This window comes from Artibeus jamaicensis, unplaced genomic scaffold, assembly GCF_021234435.1.
Source record: "Artibeus jamaicensis isolate MK-2021 breed Jamaican fruit bat unplaced genomic scaffold, CSHL_Jam_final contig_384, whole genome shotgun sequence".
Lineage (NCBI taxonomy): Eukaryota > Metazoa > Chordata > Mammalia > Chiroptera > Phyllostomidae > Artibeus > Artibeus jamaicensis.
This window is the reverse complement of record NW_026521810.1, coordinates 15,225,329-15,241,384: the sequence shown is the minus strand read 5'-3', so window position 1 is coordinate 15,241,384 and position 16,056 is coordinate 15,225,329. Positions and strand designations below refer to the sequence as shown.

At 40.4% G+C, this 16,056-nt stretch overlaps 1 protein-coding gene across 1 annotated transcript in view; it reads left to right on the top strand.

Moving 5' to 3' along the window:
- Positions 1-16,056, top strand: part of DNAH6 (dynein axonemal heavy chain 6) — a 243,147-nt gene that overhangs the window by 151,119 nt on the left and 75,972 nt on the right. The window contains exons 49-59 of the mRNA XM_053664561.1: positions 1,380-1,622; positions 3,295-3,462; positions 3,936-4,171; positions 5,291-5,552; positions 6,662-6,785; positions 7,190-7,386; positions 8,383-8,586; positions 9,308-9,433; positions 10,028-10,192; positions 12,097-12,164; positions 14,049-14,229. Of these exons, the coding sequence (XP_053520536.1) occupies positions 1,380-1,622; positions 3,295-3,462; positions 3,936-4,171; positions 5,291-5,552; positions 6,662-6,785; positions 7,190-7,386; positions 8,383-8,586; positions 9,308-9,433; positions 10,028-10,192; positions 12,097-12,164; positions 14,049-14,229 (1,974 nt within the window). The remainder of the gene's footprint in view (positions 1-1,379; positions 1,623-3,294; positions 3,463-3,935; positions 4,172-5,290; positions 5,553-6,661; positions 6,786-7,189; positions 7,387-8,382; positions 8,587-9,307; positions 9,434-10,027; positions 10,193-12,096; positions 12,165-14,048; positions 14,230-16,056) is intronic.

Below are 16,056 nucleotides of genomic sequence, written 5' to 3'. Positions count from 1 at the left end.
TTGCAGGAAACTGTCTCCTTTTCTCCTGCTGCTTTTAAGATTCTCTCCTTATCTTTAATCTTGGCTAATGTCATTATGATGTGCCTTGGTGTGTGCTTCCTTGGGTCCAACTTCTTTGGTACTCTCTGAGCTTCCTGGACTTCCTGGAAATCTATTTCCTTGGTCAGATTGTGGAAGTTCTCCATCATTATTTTTTTTCAAATAAGTTTTCAATTGGTCTTCTTCTTCTCCTTCTGGCACCCCTATGATTTGGATGTTGGAACATTTAAACTTATCCCAGAGGTTCCTAAGCCTCTCCTCATTTTTTTGAATTTTTGTTTCTTCACTCTGTTCTATTTGAATGTTTATTCCATCCTTTTGTTCCAAATTGTTGAGTCCTAGTTACTGTCCTTTTACTGTTGGTTCCCTGTACCTTTTCCTTTAATTTACTTTTCATAGCCTTCACTTTTTCCTCCATTTTGTGACCATATTCAACCATTTCTGTGAGCATCCTGATTAACAGTGTTTTTAACTCTGTATCTGATAAGTTAGCTATCTCTTCCTCACTTAGTTCTATTTTGGAAGTTTTGATCTGTGCTTTTATTTGGGCCATATTTTTTTTTGTCTCAGCACACCTGTTACACAGTAAGGGGCAAAGACTAAGGTATTTTTCAGGGTGGGGCAACTCACATTTCTGCATTGTTGAGCCGTATGTGGGGGAGGGATCTGAGAGGGAAAAATTCCACTTGCTCAGCTCTCAGCCAGCTTTCAGTCACTTCCTCCACTACTCCCCCCTCAAACAAATTGGGCCCTTCTGGTGCTGATTCCTGGGTATGTGGGTTTATATACATTCTAGGATCCTGTGGGTCTCTCCAATGAACTCTCCTGTGAGGCTGGGAGTTTCTCCCACCATCTCAACCCCCATAGGTTTTTTCAGTCAGAAGCTGTGAGGCTTTCTTTTCCCACCTCTTGGAATCCTGGGTTGCACAGTCTATCTGGCTCCCCATTTGTTCCTCCTGGTTTATCTGCACACAAATGTGGGACTGCCTACTCCACCAGCTGCCACCTCACCCACCCCACCCAGTCCTCCAGCAGCTGCCTTGCCACACATCCTTTCCACCCTAGCTACCCATTTTTGCCCCTCCTATCTGTCTGGATGAATGTTTCCTTTTTAACTTTTTCATTGTCAGACTTTCATAAAGTTTGATTTTCTGGCAATTGTGGTTATTTTTTGTTTTTAAATTTGTTATTGTTCTTCTTTGGCTGTGGGAGTAGGCAAAGTGTATCTACCTATGCCACCATCTTGGCCAAAAGTCCTCCAGAGATATACATTTTTCTTATTTGTGATATATGTTATGGAAATGAGGAACAGATTTTTCTAATTGTTTCTTTATTTATAGTGGCCCAGAGAAGCCCTTCTCTCTGTATCAAAGACATTTTTCTCAAATATTGACACTGGAAGTGATGAACTGAAGGTAAAGCTTTCCCTCATGTGTGTGAATGTTCACCTAAGTGTCTCCAATATGGCAGAACGCTATTACACAGAGCTCCGGAGACGGTACTACACCACGCCCACCTCCTACTTGGAACTCATCAATCTCTACCTGATCATGCTCAGTGAGAAAAGGAAGCAGCTGGTGTCAGTAAGTTTAACATCCATAAAAAAAAAACTTTTTTATTGCTTGAACTCAAAACTTTTGCAAGAATGAGTGGAAGGTCTATTTGCCACTTTACCTGCGGAAGACCCCTCTATCCTGACTTTAAGCAAAAAACTAGTCATCTCTGCTGTATTTAATAAGAAGGAAAACTTTCGTTAAGCAATACAGATGGGGTTTTGGTAGTCTAATGAGCCCATTTTTCCCGTGAAGAGCAAAGGCTTCGGAGTCAGGCAGACTATGTACAACCTATGCTCTGCTTCTTCCTATATTGAACACATTTTATAAATTCTAGTCTTAGTAGAAAATCAGGTTAAAAACACCTATGTGTACCTCTTAGGTTCTTGTGGAATTTAAACAAGACTATTTGTGAAGTGCTTGGTATATGATCTGATGCATATGAGGTACTCAGAAAATAGTGGCTGCCTCCCTACCACCAGCATCACCAATACCACCACCATCATCAGGCTATTAACATGACCTAAAATTTTTAACACAATAAAAATGGAAGCATTTACCATTTATATATTTTAAATATTTTTCAGTGGATTTTTACCTGACAAATGTAAAAAAATGTTGACAGATATTTATGAAACCTGACTATTTGAATCACGCTTTCTGACTCACCTTCAAAAATTTTATTCCTAGGTGCCTTCTCTACCAGATACTACCCCTTTGATCCTAGTTAAAAGTTTCCAACCACTGGGAAACAGGGTTTAGATCCACCAACCAAAGCAAAGTGCTCTATCTCCCTAGGGATTCTCAGCCTGCTCTTCATCCTGAGGAAACAAGTGTTTTAAAAAATACTTGAGGCTGAAAGTTGTCTTGAAAGAAAGGGTCTATTGAGCCACATGCTAGCCAGAAAAAGGGTCAGGTCCTGGGACATGCAGTCTAAACCACCAGCAGCGGGGCTGGGGGGAGAAAATTGGGCTCTTTCATACAATGAGTTTTGGGAAGAAAGATGTAAGTTTTTTTTAAAGAATTTACATTGGTTATAGATAAAGGGGTTGGAGAAAGGGAAGCCGGAAGAGTTCTGGGATAAGTGAATTGTACATCAAGAAGTATTTGGTGCTTTTGGATTGGTTGTAGACAACAGTTTAGAAGGTTCACATATAAGCAAGATATGCTGGTGCCTGGTGGCCAGCTAGATAATCGTTGAATAGCCACATAGACGTTGAGTAAACATTTCAACAGATATTCAGAAATATGAGCAGTCTTTTGTTAGTTAAGATCCATAGCTACTAACTGATTAATTTCCTTATCTCTTCCTCCCACCCTCCAGCCTGCTGTAATTTAATTTAGGACATCTCAGGATTTTTCTCCTGTCACAGCTCTCAGAACTGTGACCTCCAGGAATTTCTATCTGAACTTGTCTCTCATTCACTCAACATGTTACCAGGCTACCACACAAAATAAAAATAACACAATGTGCATGCTCAGTGAGTGCCCAGGCGTCACAGATCCAGACCTACTGTGGCGAATGTACCACTGTCATTTCCTGGCGTTTTGTTACCTGAAGATTTCTTTATATTCGCAATTTTAGTATTACAAACTAATATGCCAGGTCTGGAGATGTAAAAGTATACTACATGAGTAAGAGATGCCAGCAAACTTAGAGTTTATGATACTTATTATAATAAATATTTTCATTGTCATCTAGGCACGTGACCGGGTGAAGAATGGTCTCACCAGGCTACTGGAAACTAACGTACTTGTAGATAAAATGAAATTAGATCTTTCAGCTTTAGAACCTGTCCTTTTAACAAAATCACAAGATGTTGAAGCCCTGATGGACAAATTGGCAGTGGATCAAGAGAATGCCGATCAGGTACACTGAGTAACCTGGCATTGTGGGTGAGAAAGCTTTGGTCACCAACTGATCACTTATAAACAAAGACAAATGATTGAATTTTTAAATTTTTTTGTATCTTTAAAATAACTGATGAAGTTAGTGATGTTCTATGTTGTAAACAATCTCTCTTCCATAAATCAGTCTTGATTCTCTCCATGAAAATGAGTGAACCCAAAGAGCAGCACAGGCAGAGTTGTGAGAAAAGTATAACAATATAAAGTACCTATTCTTCTTCTAGAAGGAACTGCTTATTCTAATAACTTTTTCTCCATTATTGTATCAATGTAGCATGAGACAGACGTAGGAGAGGGTAAAATTCTGCAGAGCTGGTCCTCTTTCATCATTGGTCTAATCCAAGGGGAAAATATGACTCATTATTACTGGCTTTGTTTTTAAGAATCGAAATGCAAATATTGAGACCACTTAAGCAGTCGTGTTTCAATGGTTAGGTCCGTAACATTGTGCAAGAAGATGAAGCAACGGCAAAAGTGAAAGCTGAAGAAACCCAAGCAATAGCTGATGATGCTCAGAGAGACCTTGAAGAAGCTCTGCCTGCACTCGATGCTGCCAATAAAGCCCTGGATTCCTTAGATAAAGCAGATATATCTGAAATCAGAGTTTTCACAAAGCCCCCAGATCTGGTCATGACTGTTATGGAAGCAATTTCCATTCTCTTGAATGCCAAGTGAGTAACTCAGCATCATCTATTGCCAAAACACCTGGTGAAATTTCTTTGCTATTTTTCTCAGTTTTCATTCTCTTCTCCCTCTCATTGATTTGGTCGGTCATTCAACAAATTGACTAAACAAGCATTTTTTTTTAACATCTGTTTTGTGCTAGACGATAGCAGATATAAAGTTCCTCCCTACAAGGAAGGTACATACAGTCTACTGGGGAGACAGACATAAAAATTTTCAATTTCAAAACATGAGAAAGTTGTGTAGTATTAGGAATCTGAGATAAGAGTGCCCCCGGGAGATGTGAGTGGGTGTTTTGAAAAATCATGCTCAGGTGGAGAGTGGGACTGTGGGGACAGCCCAGGGACCTTTGATGTTCATGGGCCAGGCTGGGCCGGGCTGGGCAGGAGGGCAGTGACTACGTCATGAAAGGTCTAAGCAGTTCAGACTTCATCCTGGAGATTCTTTAAGATAGGATCAAACTTTCTTTAGTAATACAATCTTTTTTTCCTAGTAAAAATTATTTTATAGGAAACTATTCTATGTAAAACTGATCAAAGCAAGGGAGGAGGGCCAAGAGCACCCCCATGCCAGGCTTCCCTCCTGGCCCCCTGATCAGCTCCTTGGCAGGGCCTGGGAGCTCTGTAAAGCACAGGGGACTGAGAAACATGGAACATTTTCAACATAATCGGATTTTCATTGATAAAGACAAATTTGGCAAAAGTTCACAGGAGGCGAGGTTAACTGAGAGACAGAACACCAGTTACAAGGCGATTATAGTGTCCTAGCAGGAGATTAGTAATCTAAACTAAGGAAAATGAGGTTAAAATGTGAGTGCCTGGAGCATTTTAAAAATAAAATTGTTATTTCTATAATAACTTACATTTCTAAAACTATGGCTTTATAATTCTTTCTCTCTCAACACTGGGTAGTATGAGACATCAGTCATCTAATTACCTGTCTGCCCATAAACTGTGGGCAGCATAACTACCAATTGCTGGGCTTACAGTAGTAAGATTAAAACTACCCACTTTTTGGGATAATATCATAATGTTTTCAAAGTAATATATTTTTTGTTTTCATATTACTTTACTACAATGCTACTAACTTGCATGTCTGTCTTTCAGGCCGGATTGGTCAACAGCAAAGCAACTTCTTGGTGACTCTAACTTTCTAAGGAGACTTTTAGAATATGATAAGGAAAATATAAAGCCTCAAATATTGGCAAAGCTTCAAAAGTACATTAATAATCCTGATTTTGTGCCTGAAAAAGTAGAGAAAGTGTCCAAAGCCTGTAAGTCCATGTGCATGTGGGTAAGAGCGATGGATTTGTACTCCCGGGTGCTCAAAGAAGTTGAACCAAAGAGACAAAAACTCCGTGCTGCACAGGTGTGTTGTCTGTGTTGTGATAGTCTATAAAATTAAAGGCCATGATCACCCACCATTCAAGATCCCCTTATCAGCCACTGTGACCCTTTGCAATATAGATAGTAGCAATCTCTTGAAAATTAGTTTTTATTTTTAAAAAAATAGCTGGCGAGAATTGTTTTTTCAGAAATGACCTCTAAAATCATCCCTCTTCCAGCATAAGAGGAAAATGAGTTCTTAGCATATTCATATTGTCTATAGTTTCTTTGAGGTCCCTTTTACTCTAGGATCTGATGCTCTATGTTTCCACTTTCTAAGTGGAAACCACCTTTGATGGTGCCCTGAGGTTATAAAAACCTGCTCAGTCTGCAGTTGGAAGTGAGGTCCCAAGCAGAACAGAGAATGGTCATGTATTGGAGCAGGTTACTGAAAGGGCTGTGGCTATAAGAGCAGGGATTGGCAAACATTTTCTGTAAAGATTAAGATAATAAGTATTTTCTGCTTTGCTGGCTGTGAGGTCTCTGTTGGAGTTACTCAAGTCTGTCCTTGCAGCACAGAAACAGCCATCAGCAATTTATACAAGAATGTGCATAGCTGTGTTGCAGTATAACTTTATTTATAGACACTAGAACTTGAGTTACATGCAATTATCATGTGTAATGAAATACTGTTCTTTTGATTTCTTTCTCAACCACTAGCCCCCAAACCACACAAAACCATGCAGCAGGCTGACACTGGCCTGCAGGCCATAGTTTGCACACCCTGCTCCAGAGAACTGGTTAGGGAAGATCAGTTTTCACTATTCTGTGAATATTTCATTTGTTTCATCATTTAAAGCTGATAACCAAATATAGTAACTAATTCACCCCAGATGCTTGGTAAATCTGTTTCTCTGTTCCTTCTATGATTTATTTTGTTGGGCTTTATTTTTTTTTGCTTTCATCACTTTGCTTGTGCTCTTAGTTTATTCAAGTTTATATTTGTTTTAATTTTGTATACTATGTAAGACTCTTTAAAGACATTAACAAGGAAATGTAAATCCTACTTTTAAAAAAATGCATTTTAAATGGGCAAATTTGACCTTATTTTTAGACCTGTTAATAAATATTTGTTTCATTTTATTTTATTAGGCTGAACTTGATATTACTATGGCTACTCTAAAAGAAAAGCGAGCATTACTGAAACAAGTGGAAGATCAAATACAAGCCTTACAAGATGAATATGACAAAAGTGTGAATGAGAAAGAAAGTCTGGGTAAGTAACTCATAAAATATATTTTGGTCAGGAAATGCCCAAAATATATTCAAAAATAGAAAGAGTTTCGAGGCAGTCAGTCATATCTCAGCTTTCATTCAAGATGTAGAACATATTTCCATTAGACTGTTGCATTAAGTGCCTTCCAGTACAAAATTAAAAGAACTGGAATATTGCACATGTTCAACTCCTATATATGAAAATAGCTCTCTGGGGCGTGTTGCATTGTGATACAAAGCAATTCATGAATTAGATACCGAAAATAAATACCACAGGGGCAGAGAGAGTGCTGTCTTCAACCAGAGTAATTAAATAATGCTAATTCTGCCATAAGCAGAAGCAGGTGAATAAACATCTTATATTTTAGGAAAATGTTAAATTACAAAACCTGATTTTCTTTCTAGCAAAGACCATGGCCCTGACAAAGGCGCGTCTGGTGCGTGCAGGGAAGCTGACGGCTTCTTTAGGAGATGAGCAAGTTCGATGGGAAGAAACCATCCAGAAATTCAATGAGGAGATATCCAATATCGTCGGGAATGTGTTCATAGCAGCGGCCTGTGTGGCTTATTATGGAGCCTTCACAGCCCATTATAGGCAGCTGGTGAGTAAACTCACTTTCTCTAATGAGTGGTGAGAAGCCGCTGAAACTGTGCCTGTGGGAGGAGGAGGAGATGGGTCATTTTTCTGAATTTAGTTGGAGACTATTCACCGTGGAGGTTCTCCATCAGGAACATATATTTATACAGCCACGGTCGTTCACTGCTCTCGTCAGCCAGTGATGGTCTGCCCCTAGTCTTTTCCCTTAACACATCCCGCCCCCCTTTCCTTTCCCACCTTAGAAAGTTATTCCTTACTTACTTCCACAGCATGAGAACCTGGGGGAAGAAAAAGGGTCAGGGCATCCCCTACCATTATGATCAGATGTGGCATCAAAAGTCAGCCAGGATGAAGAGTTCTGACTTGGTGGGAAGGGCCAGTCAATGGGACGGAGCAGGACTGTAAACTATCTGAAATGATTTTCAAGTTATTTTAATGAAAGGCCTTCCTAAAAAGATTTTACCCTTTGTACTACAAAACCTAGTAGGAATAGGACCCATAGACTCTACAGGAGCTCAGGGACCATCTGACACCATGTAGGCAGTGGTGCCAGTGGTGCCAATGGGGGACAGACAGTTCTCTGTGGTGGACAACTCTACTACTTGCAGGAGGAGGTGACATGCTAACATTCCTCTCCCCACCCACTAATTGCAGGTAGCTCCCACGGTGATTGTGATAACCCAACTTTTTCATGTACTTCCAGTGTCTCTCAAGGACAATAACCCCTCATTGAGGATTACTGTGATGATCCTTGTCATTTACACATGAGAAAACTGAAGTTCAGATGAGGTGGTGACACATCCAAAGCCACAACGCATTAATGGTATTAGTTCTAGGACCCAGGCCTCCTGATTTTAGCTCACTTCTTGCGTACGTCCCATGATCTGATGCCAGGACACCTGGGGAGCCTGACAGGATTCACTGCTAACCCAACATTTGTGTGTGTCCTCACTCACTGAGTGTTCCTGTTTTATACAAGTAAGCTTTCCTCCTTCTGCAGCTGATAGAGTGTTGGATCCAGGACTGTCAGTCTCTGGAAATCCCAATCAATCCTTCCTTCAGTCTCATCAGCATTCTTGGTGATCCCTACGAAATACGGCAGTGGAACACAGATGGGCTGCCCCGAGACATGACATCAACAGAAAATGGCATTTTGGTTACTCAAGGGAGACGATGGCCTTTGATGATTGATCCTCAAGATCAGGTACGTAACAAATGCTTCTTCAGATAAAAAGCAACCTGTTAGCCCTGCCTAATAGTGTGCTGTCTATTACAAATTCTATAAGTGGACTTTAACAGACTAGTGGGATGTTGGGGACATAGACCTAAAGGGAGTTTACAGTCTTCTAGCCCAAGCCCCTCATCTTGTGGATGTAGAAAAGGGGAGTGTCCAAGTGCTCTGCATACTTAATTTTGATTGATTTGTTTATGGGATTGACCATTACTTTTCTGTTTTCTGTGTGAGCAGAAATTCATTCTTGTATAGTCCCTGTTGCTATATGATCTAAGGAGTTAAAATGAAGTAAGGGTCTGATGAGTTTTATGGCCAGCCTACCTATAATTTATAGAATCTCACTAGCTGACTCCTAAGCCCATGGTTCAGATTATACTAAGTGGGGTTTGGAAAAGGAGCAATCATGAAAGCAGAAAGACAAGTTTGAATAGCAGAAATATGAGCTTTTATTCTGGGTGAGTCTTTTCTTCATTTGTTTGAAATAAAAGGGGAAAATTCCAAACAGACCTAAAAGATGTTTTTATTTGTGGGGGAGTGGTATTTTTATTTTAATTTATTTTACCTTTTTTTTACCTTTCAAAATTATTTCTAGATTAAACAAAACTTCTAAACTTTACTCTAAAAACTTTCACCTTCTAGCCATTTATAAAGCTCTAAATCAAATACCCCACTCTGTGCTTTTCTCATACAGGCAAACCGTTGGATAAGAAACAAGGAAAGCAAAAGAGGTTTAAAGATCATTAAGCTCACGGATAGCAATTTCTTACGCACACTTGAAAATTCAATCCGACTTGGTTTACCTGTCTTACTGGAAGAGGTTTGCTTTTCACTCTTCTTTTCTCCTGCCAGTTCCCAACTTTCAGATCACATCTAAAATCCCATACATGCTACATCTGCATCGTGCTAAAGACACCAGTCAGATCCATGTTCAAATTAGTCAAACCGATTGATTTGCTTCCTAAACAGTATCCTCCCTTGCACACTGGGAGCAATCTGTTGAGCAAACAGATGGGGTTGGGCTGTTTTCTGACACCACTGATCGTCAGGCCTCATCGAGGGTGTGGGTGGTTAGCTGCCTTGAAAATGCCAAGCATTAGGTCAAAGTAGTAAGACATGGACAGGTAGACGTGGGAAGCATAGAGCTCCAGGTTGATCTGGTGGTAGATGGCAGCCCCCGAGTCCTGGGGGTAGTTCTGGCTATGTCGCCCTGGAGCAGCGGCGGGGGACTTGGGTGTCCGAGAGCACTGTGAGGGGGTGGTGGAGGGCTGGATCCGAGGAGCTGGCTGGATGAGGGATAAGTTCCAGGCTCACCCAAGCACTGGCAAAGCAGGAAACCTCAGCGGCTTTTGGCAGACTGTGATGTCATCCATTTTAATACCTCGTTCTTCGTACTTTTGTTTTAATTTTTAAGCTTAAAGAAACCTTGGATCCAGCTCTAGAACCCATTCTTTTGAAACAGACCTTTGTAAGTGGTGGACGACTGCTCATTCACCTCGGAGACTCAGACATTGATTATGATAAAAATTTTAGGTTCTATATGACGACCAAATTGCCGAACCCGCACTATCTGCCTGAGGTATGAGCTGTGGGTCTGGGACTCCAGGCCGAATGGACCATTATGGTGATGGGTCTCTGAAGTGCGGTGGATTCCAGCCGAGGAGAGCAGCCCTCTCCCAGCTCCCTCCTCCCCTCCAAAGCCCCTTTCCCTCCATCACCCTCCACTCTTACTCCTCTTCTGAGTCCTGATTCAGATTCCAATCACCTTCTTGCTGGCTATCTAGTTGGGACTCAGATGCTCCCAGCTCAGTCCCAGGCCATGCCTCACTACCTTGCACACCGCTTCACTCCTCTCACCATCTCCCTCTGGTCCCCAGCTGCTTCTCACATCACAGGGAACCGCTCCCTTCTCACCACTCTTCTCCCTCCTGCAGACAAGGCCATTTGTATCCACTTATTGTGGCTGATACATGAATCAGAGTTTAACTGAGAGTGTACGGAAGAGGGGGCTGTCGATGTTTTAAGTGGACAGACACCCATGGCATCCAGCCCCAAACAAAGAGGTTGTCTGCTTGAAAGCCCTGGTAACTGGCAGCATCCGAGAATCACAGTTCAAATGCCCAGTGTGTCTGGGTTTGGAGTTCAGGGGGAGAAGTTGTCTTGTCCCCTTCCTCATGCCCTCAGACTGTTTGAGGGAGCTGTATGAACCCCGCTTCCATACACACCATGGTAGGCCCCAGAAGAACCTCCACTCCTGTGCTGCAGGGCCCAGGGCAGGCACAACAGCAATGTAGGTGGCTGGGACTCCTTTCCTCCCCCGCAGAAGGGGCTCTGAGGGGCTCTCCCTGCCCCACCCCCACCCCACAGCTCCAGGCACAGCCACAGCAGGGCTCCCCTTCTCTAACAGGACTCTAATAGGCAATTAGGGAAGGGACTTCACAAATCAGAACTTTATTCCTCACCAACCCCCACCCCCCATCCAGACACACTTTAAAAAATATCTTTAAATATATCCCTTCGAATAGCGTCATTTTCAATTTAGTTACTGACTTTCCCATAGTCTGTCTTCGTAGATGTGCTCAGGTTGAATGAAATCAACGCACTTCTTGAATAACGTTGGCATTTCCCATATCAGCCTCCAAGGGGTAAATTGCACAGCTGCTGCCAGAGTGCATATTCAAAGTTCCGTTTCTGAGTTTAGAAAAGTGACCAACGTGCCGACTTACAATCTCTGATTTCTCAGTTAACTTTTGGGAGGGAACGTCGCACACCTTACCCAGCCCTAACTTCGACGCTGTAGGCAATCATTCTATTACTTCAGGGACTTGTTGTGCAGATTAAATAGGAATAACTTGTAAAACACTTGACAAACACCTACTCTTATTACATTTATTCTTTTTGTTGTTGACTTATTCAAACAATGCCAGAATATTATAATATAGTAATAATTATTCATAAAATATTATGATGAGGCAAAATATGTAAAGCTCTATTATCAATAATATCTTCTTTTTAACTAGGACATACTATGTAAAAGTTACTGTAACTGAGTGATTTTATTACCTCAATTGGTCCTCACGAATACCTAATGAGTTTTTATTGCATCCCAGTTTTCAAATATGAAGAACTAAAGCTCAGCTGAGTGAATAGCCTGTGCAACATCATACATTACTAAAAGGTGCACCTGGAACTTGAACTCAAGCCACTGATTCTATAGGCCTACTTCTCTCTAACCCTTTGCTGGCTCACCTGTAACTGTCCCATTTGAGAAACAAACTGTCACCACCCTGGCAGGGAAAATTATATTAAGATTTTGTAAAACATAGTATGCTTGGTGTGTTTGGACATGGGTGGGCATGTTCACAATTAAACCTGAGATATACCCAGCTGGGTAATAAGGAGGAGCCATGTTCTAATAAAGTATGCACTTATTTCATTTGTCTGAATATAAGCATTTTCATGGACACTGTGCTTCTTTTCTAGGTGTGCATTAAAGTCACCATCATCAATTTCACTGTAACCAAATCAGGCCTGGAGGATCAGTTGTTAAGGTATAAATAGGAGGAAGGGGTTTCTGATATTTTGTTAAGAAATTTTAACAAAGAAAAATTTAATGCATAAAAAGACATCATCACTCATGAACCCTCTGTCATAAAGACACAGTAAATGGCCAAGTTTCTTTCCTGTTTCATCAGTTTTCACAGCTGTCGATCCTGTCCACAGTCTCCTCAAGGAGATCAGGGACATGCTCTTAATTCTCGGCTACTCTTTGGGCCAGGCCTGCAGCCTGGCCTTGTCTCTACCTCTCAAGCGGGGTTTCCAGTCCTGAGCAATTAAATGAAGTCAGTTGTTCTATGGTTTCTAGAGACTCACTGCTCCCTATTATGGGGAAGAAAAAAATACCTGCTACTCCCAAATATACCTTTTCTGTTTCACTTGTTCCTAGGTGCTCTCTCAGTGTATTTCATTTTACCTACAATTGTCTACCTCAAAAAAAAAAACCCTCCCTCAGTATGCTGTGTATGTGTTAAATCTCCATTTCCCAAAAATGAGATTATGGATTATTTATATTAATCATCCAAATTAGCCAAGAGGTTTAGGAGGTAAAAAATTTTAAATATTTATTAAAATAACAACATTGATGTTGCTTAAAAACTAATTATATATATGTGTATTCATTAACTTTAAAGGGAAACATAATTAGACTCATATTCAAAATCAATATAATCCTTTATGTTCAAGTTAAGGTTATCTTGATTTTCTCCTGTAATCGCTAATGCATTTAAGCCTGTCTTCCCTGTTTGTTTTAGGAATCTATTCTGCCAGCTGCTACCTTGCTTGAATTCTGCTAAGCTAACCCCCTTCTAGACAGAGGGTATTTCCCCACATTTTATGGACATGTTACATCTTACAAACCAGTTTATTCCCACAGAGAGCCAAGTTTGGCTGTGCCACGAAGCTTTGAATGTTAGGCTGCCTGGGCAAGAAGCAGAAGTGCCCTGACAAGAACAGGGGAAATACTGAGACTCGGTCATGGGTGCAGACTCCCCAGGCTGTCTTTTGTACTCCATTCTTCTGAAAAATTTCTTTAAACAAATGAATTTGCAGTGATGATTTCTTATGGTCTTCATATAATAATTTTTAACGTTTCAGTATTCAGCACATACATAACAAACAAGGGGTTATTACATGAGGCAGTTCATCAGAGTGGGTAATAGCATGTGCCCTCAGGTCGCCCGTTCAGAAACAAGCCCAGTTCTGCCTCTCAAAGCCACAGCGCCTCAGGAAATGACCCTAGCTTCTGTCACTCATCTGCAAGCTAGGGTGATAGCCACCAGGCCCACTTCACAGGGGCATTCAAAGGATTAGAAGAGACAATGCACATAAAACTCTTAGCAGGATGCCTCACGCAAAGTGATGCTTAATAGCATTGGCTTCTGCAAACAGGGCTGGACGCAAATTATAAGAGGGCAAGTAAAGGGAAACACAAGTTTACATGTTTGGTGAGTGGAGTGGGGGAGAACAGCTAGCAGTAAGGCCCTTTTGTTACACGCAATCAAGAATCATTTCAGGGAGGTGGTGGGATTTCAGAATCTCCCATGTTGGTATGCAACGAATGTTCCAGGCACTATTTCAGCCTGGTATAAGCAAGCATTAGAGACAGAAAATGACTGATTGGAGAGATCCAGCACTGAGCAAGTTTTCCTAAGAGAACGTGAGCAAAAACTGTGGTAGAGTGTAGGTTTTGAAATACAATCTAAGGAATCAGAACTAATATGTAGTTCAGTGGATAACCATTATATATACCCAGCGAAAGAGGGGCCTTGTGCATTAGGACTTGTCTAGTTGCAGTAGTTCTCAGCTAGGTAATTATATATATGCACCTTTAGGGCACTGGCAAAGCTGTAATGTAGGTATTCAAATTTTGTTTCCAGTGATGTAGTGCGACTTGAGAAACCTGAGCTGGAAGCACAAAGAATTAAGCTCATTGTGAGGATCAACACTGACAAAAACCAGCTGAAAGCTATTGAAGAGAAAATCTTGAAAATGCTCTTTACATCTGAGGGAAATATTCTGGACAATGAAGATCTTATTGAAACACTTCAGGATTCAAAGGCAAGTAAAATATTTTTAGTATTTATAAAAGTGGATGACTTCAAAAGTTACAGCTACAGCCTTTGAGAGTTCTGCAAAGTCTTTTAAAGCAAGAATGGCAGCCACACCTGGGCTGCCAGGGCATAGGTACACATGTGCTTGGCTGGCACCAAAGGAAACGTGTAATGTAAAGAACTGGAATAAGATATAAGTTGAAAGGAACAACATAATTATATATTCATATCAATGTCACCCCCTCCAGGGAGCCTTCCTGATATTCCCAGCTGGAATAAATCTCTTCCTCCCTGGAACACCTGTAGCACCTTATCTGGATCTCTATTACACCACTTTTCACTGTTTACCTTATGTCATTAGTACCTAATTACAGGGCTTAACTTTTCTGTTAGGTTGTTAACTTGTATGTACTGGGCTCTGTGAAAAGTTCATCATTTTCTTCCTCCAAGGACTAAGCCTAGTGCCTATAAATGGTGCTCAGTAAAAGTGTATTGATAGTAAGATAAAGTTTTACATGAAATGTATATCCTACACTAAATTATTTCTAAAATTCAAATCCTAATTTTAAGTATACTAGTAAAACAACTTATAAAATGATTTTTATCTATTCATGAGGAACATGAAATAATTTCTTAAAAATCCCTTGATGGGGAGTACAAGTACCCATGGTCTTTGCCTTTTATTGATGTCAGAAGCAGTTTATGCTTTATATTGTAGAGTCTCAGGAGATTTCAGTAATAATAATAAAGGTAATCTTGGGTCTCCCAATTCCTAACTCTCCTTGCTTATTTGTTCATAGGGCTCTTTATCCTCTTTTCATTCATTCTTCCTTGGGTTTTTTAATTTCTGGTAGTTGGCTGTTAACCCAGTTATTTTTTATTGAAGTTTTACATGAAAATTATTTAAAGAATAAAACATTTCTGCAAAGTTTGTTATGAAAAAAAATAACATCCTTGCCTTCCCTGTGCCCACCACTCCCACCCCCCATGACTCTCTTCATAGAGACAACTACTTTCATCTCCTTTTTGCTCTCGTGACTTGGGTTTTTACATCTTTTCTCTAAATAATAGACTCATATTGCTACTTCTTGAGTTTTTCCTTTCATTTTTTAGTAAGCAAAAAACAGCTTTATTGTTATTTACTGCCTAGCACATTTACTTTTCATTTACATTTTATTGTTAATGCTATTGCAGTTGCCCCAATTTTTCACCCTCTACCTCCTCCATCCAGCCGCCCCCCACCCACTCCATTGGGCAATCCCCACATCAGTGCCCATGTCCATAGGCCGTGCATATGTGTTTTGGCTACTCTCTTCCATATGCTGTACTTTATATTCCCATGACTATTCTGTAACTACAATTTGTACTTCTTAATACCTTCACCTTTTTCACCCATCCCCCCTTCCCATCCAGCAACCATCAAAACATTCTCTGTATCTGTGATTCTGTTTCTATTGTTTGTTTATCCATTTTTGTTTTTTAGATTGAATTGTTGATACATGTATATTTATTGCATTTTATTATTCATATTTTTATCTTCTTCCTCTTCTGAAAGAAGACCCTTTATCATTTCATATAATACTGATTTGGTGATGATGAACTCCTTGAGCTTTTTCCTGTCTGGGAAACTCTTTTTCTGTCCTTCAATTCTAAATGAGATCTTTGCTGGGTAGAACAATCTTGGCCATAGGCCCCTGTTTTCCATCATTTTAAATATTTCTTACGAATCTCTTCCAGCCTGCAAAGATTCTTTTGAAAAATCAGCTAACAGCCTTATGGGAGCTCCCTTATAGGTGACTAAGTGCTTTTTTCTTGCCAAAATATCTTTGGCATT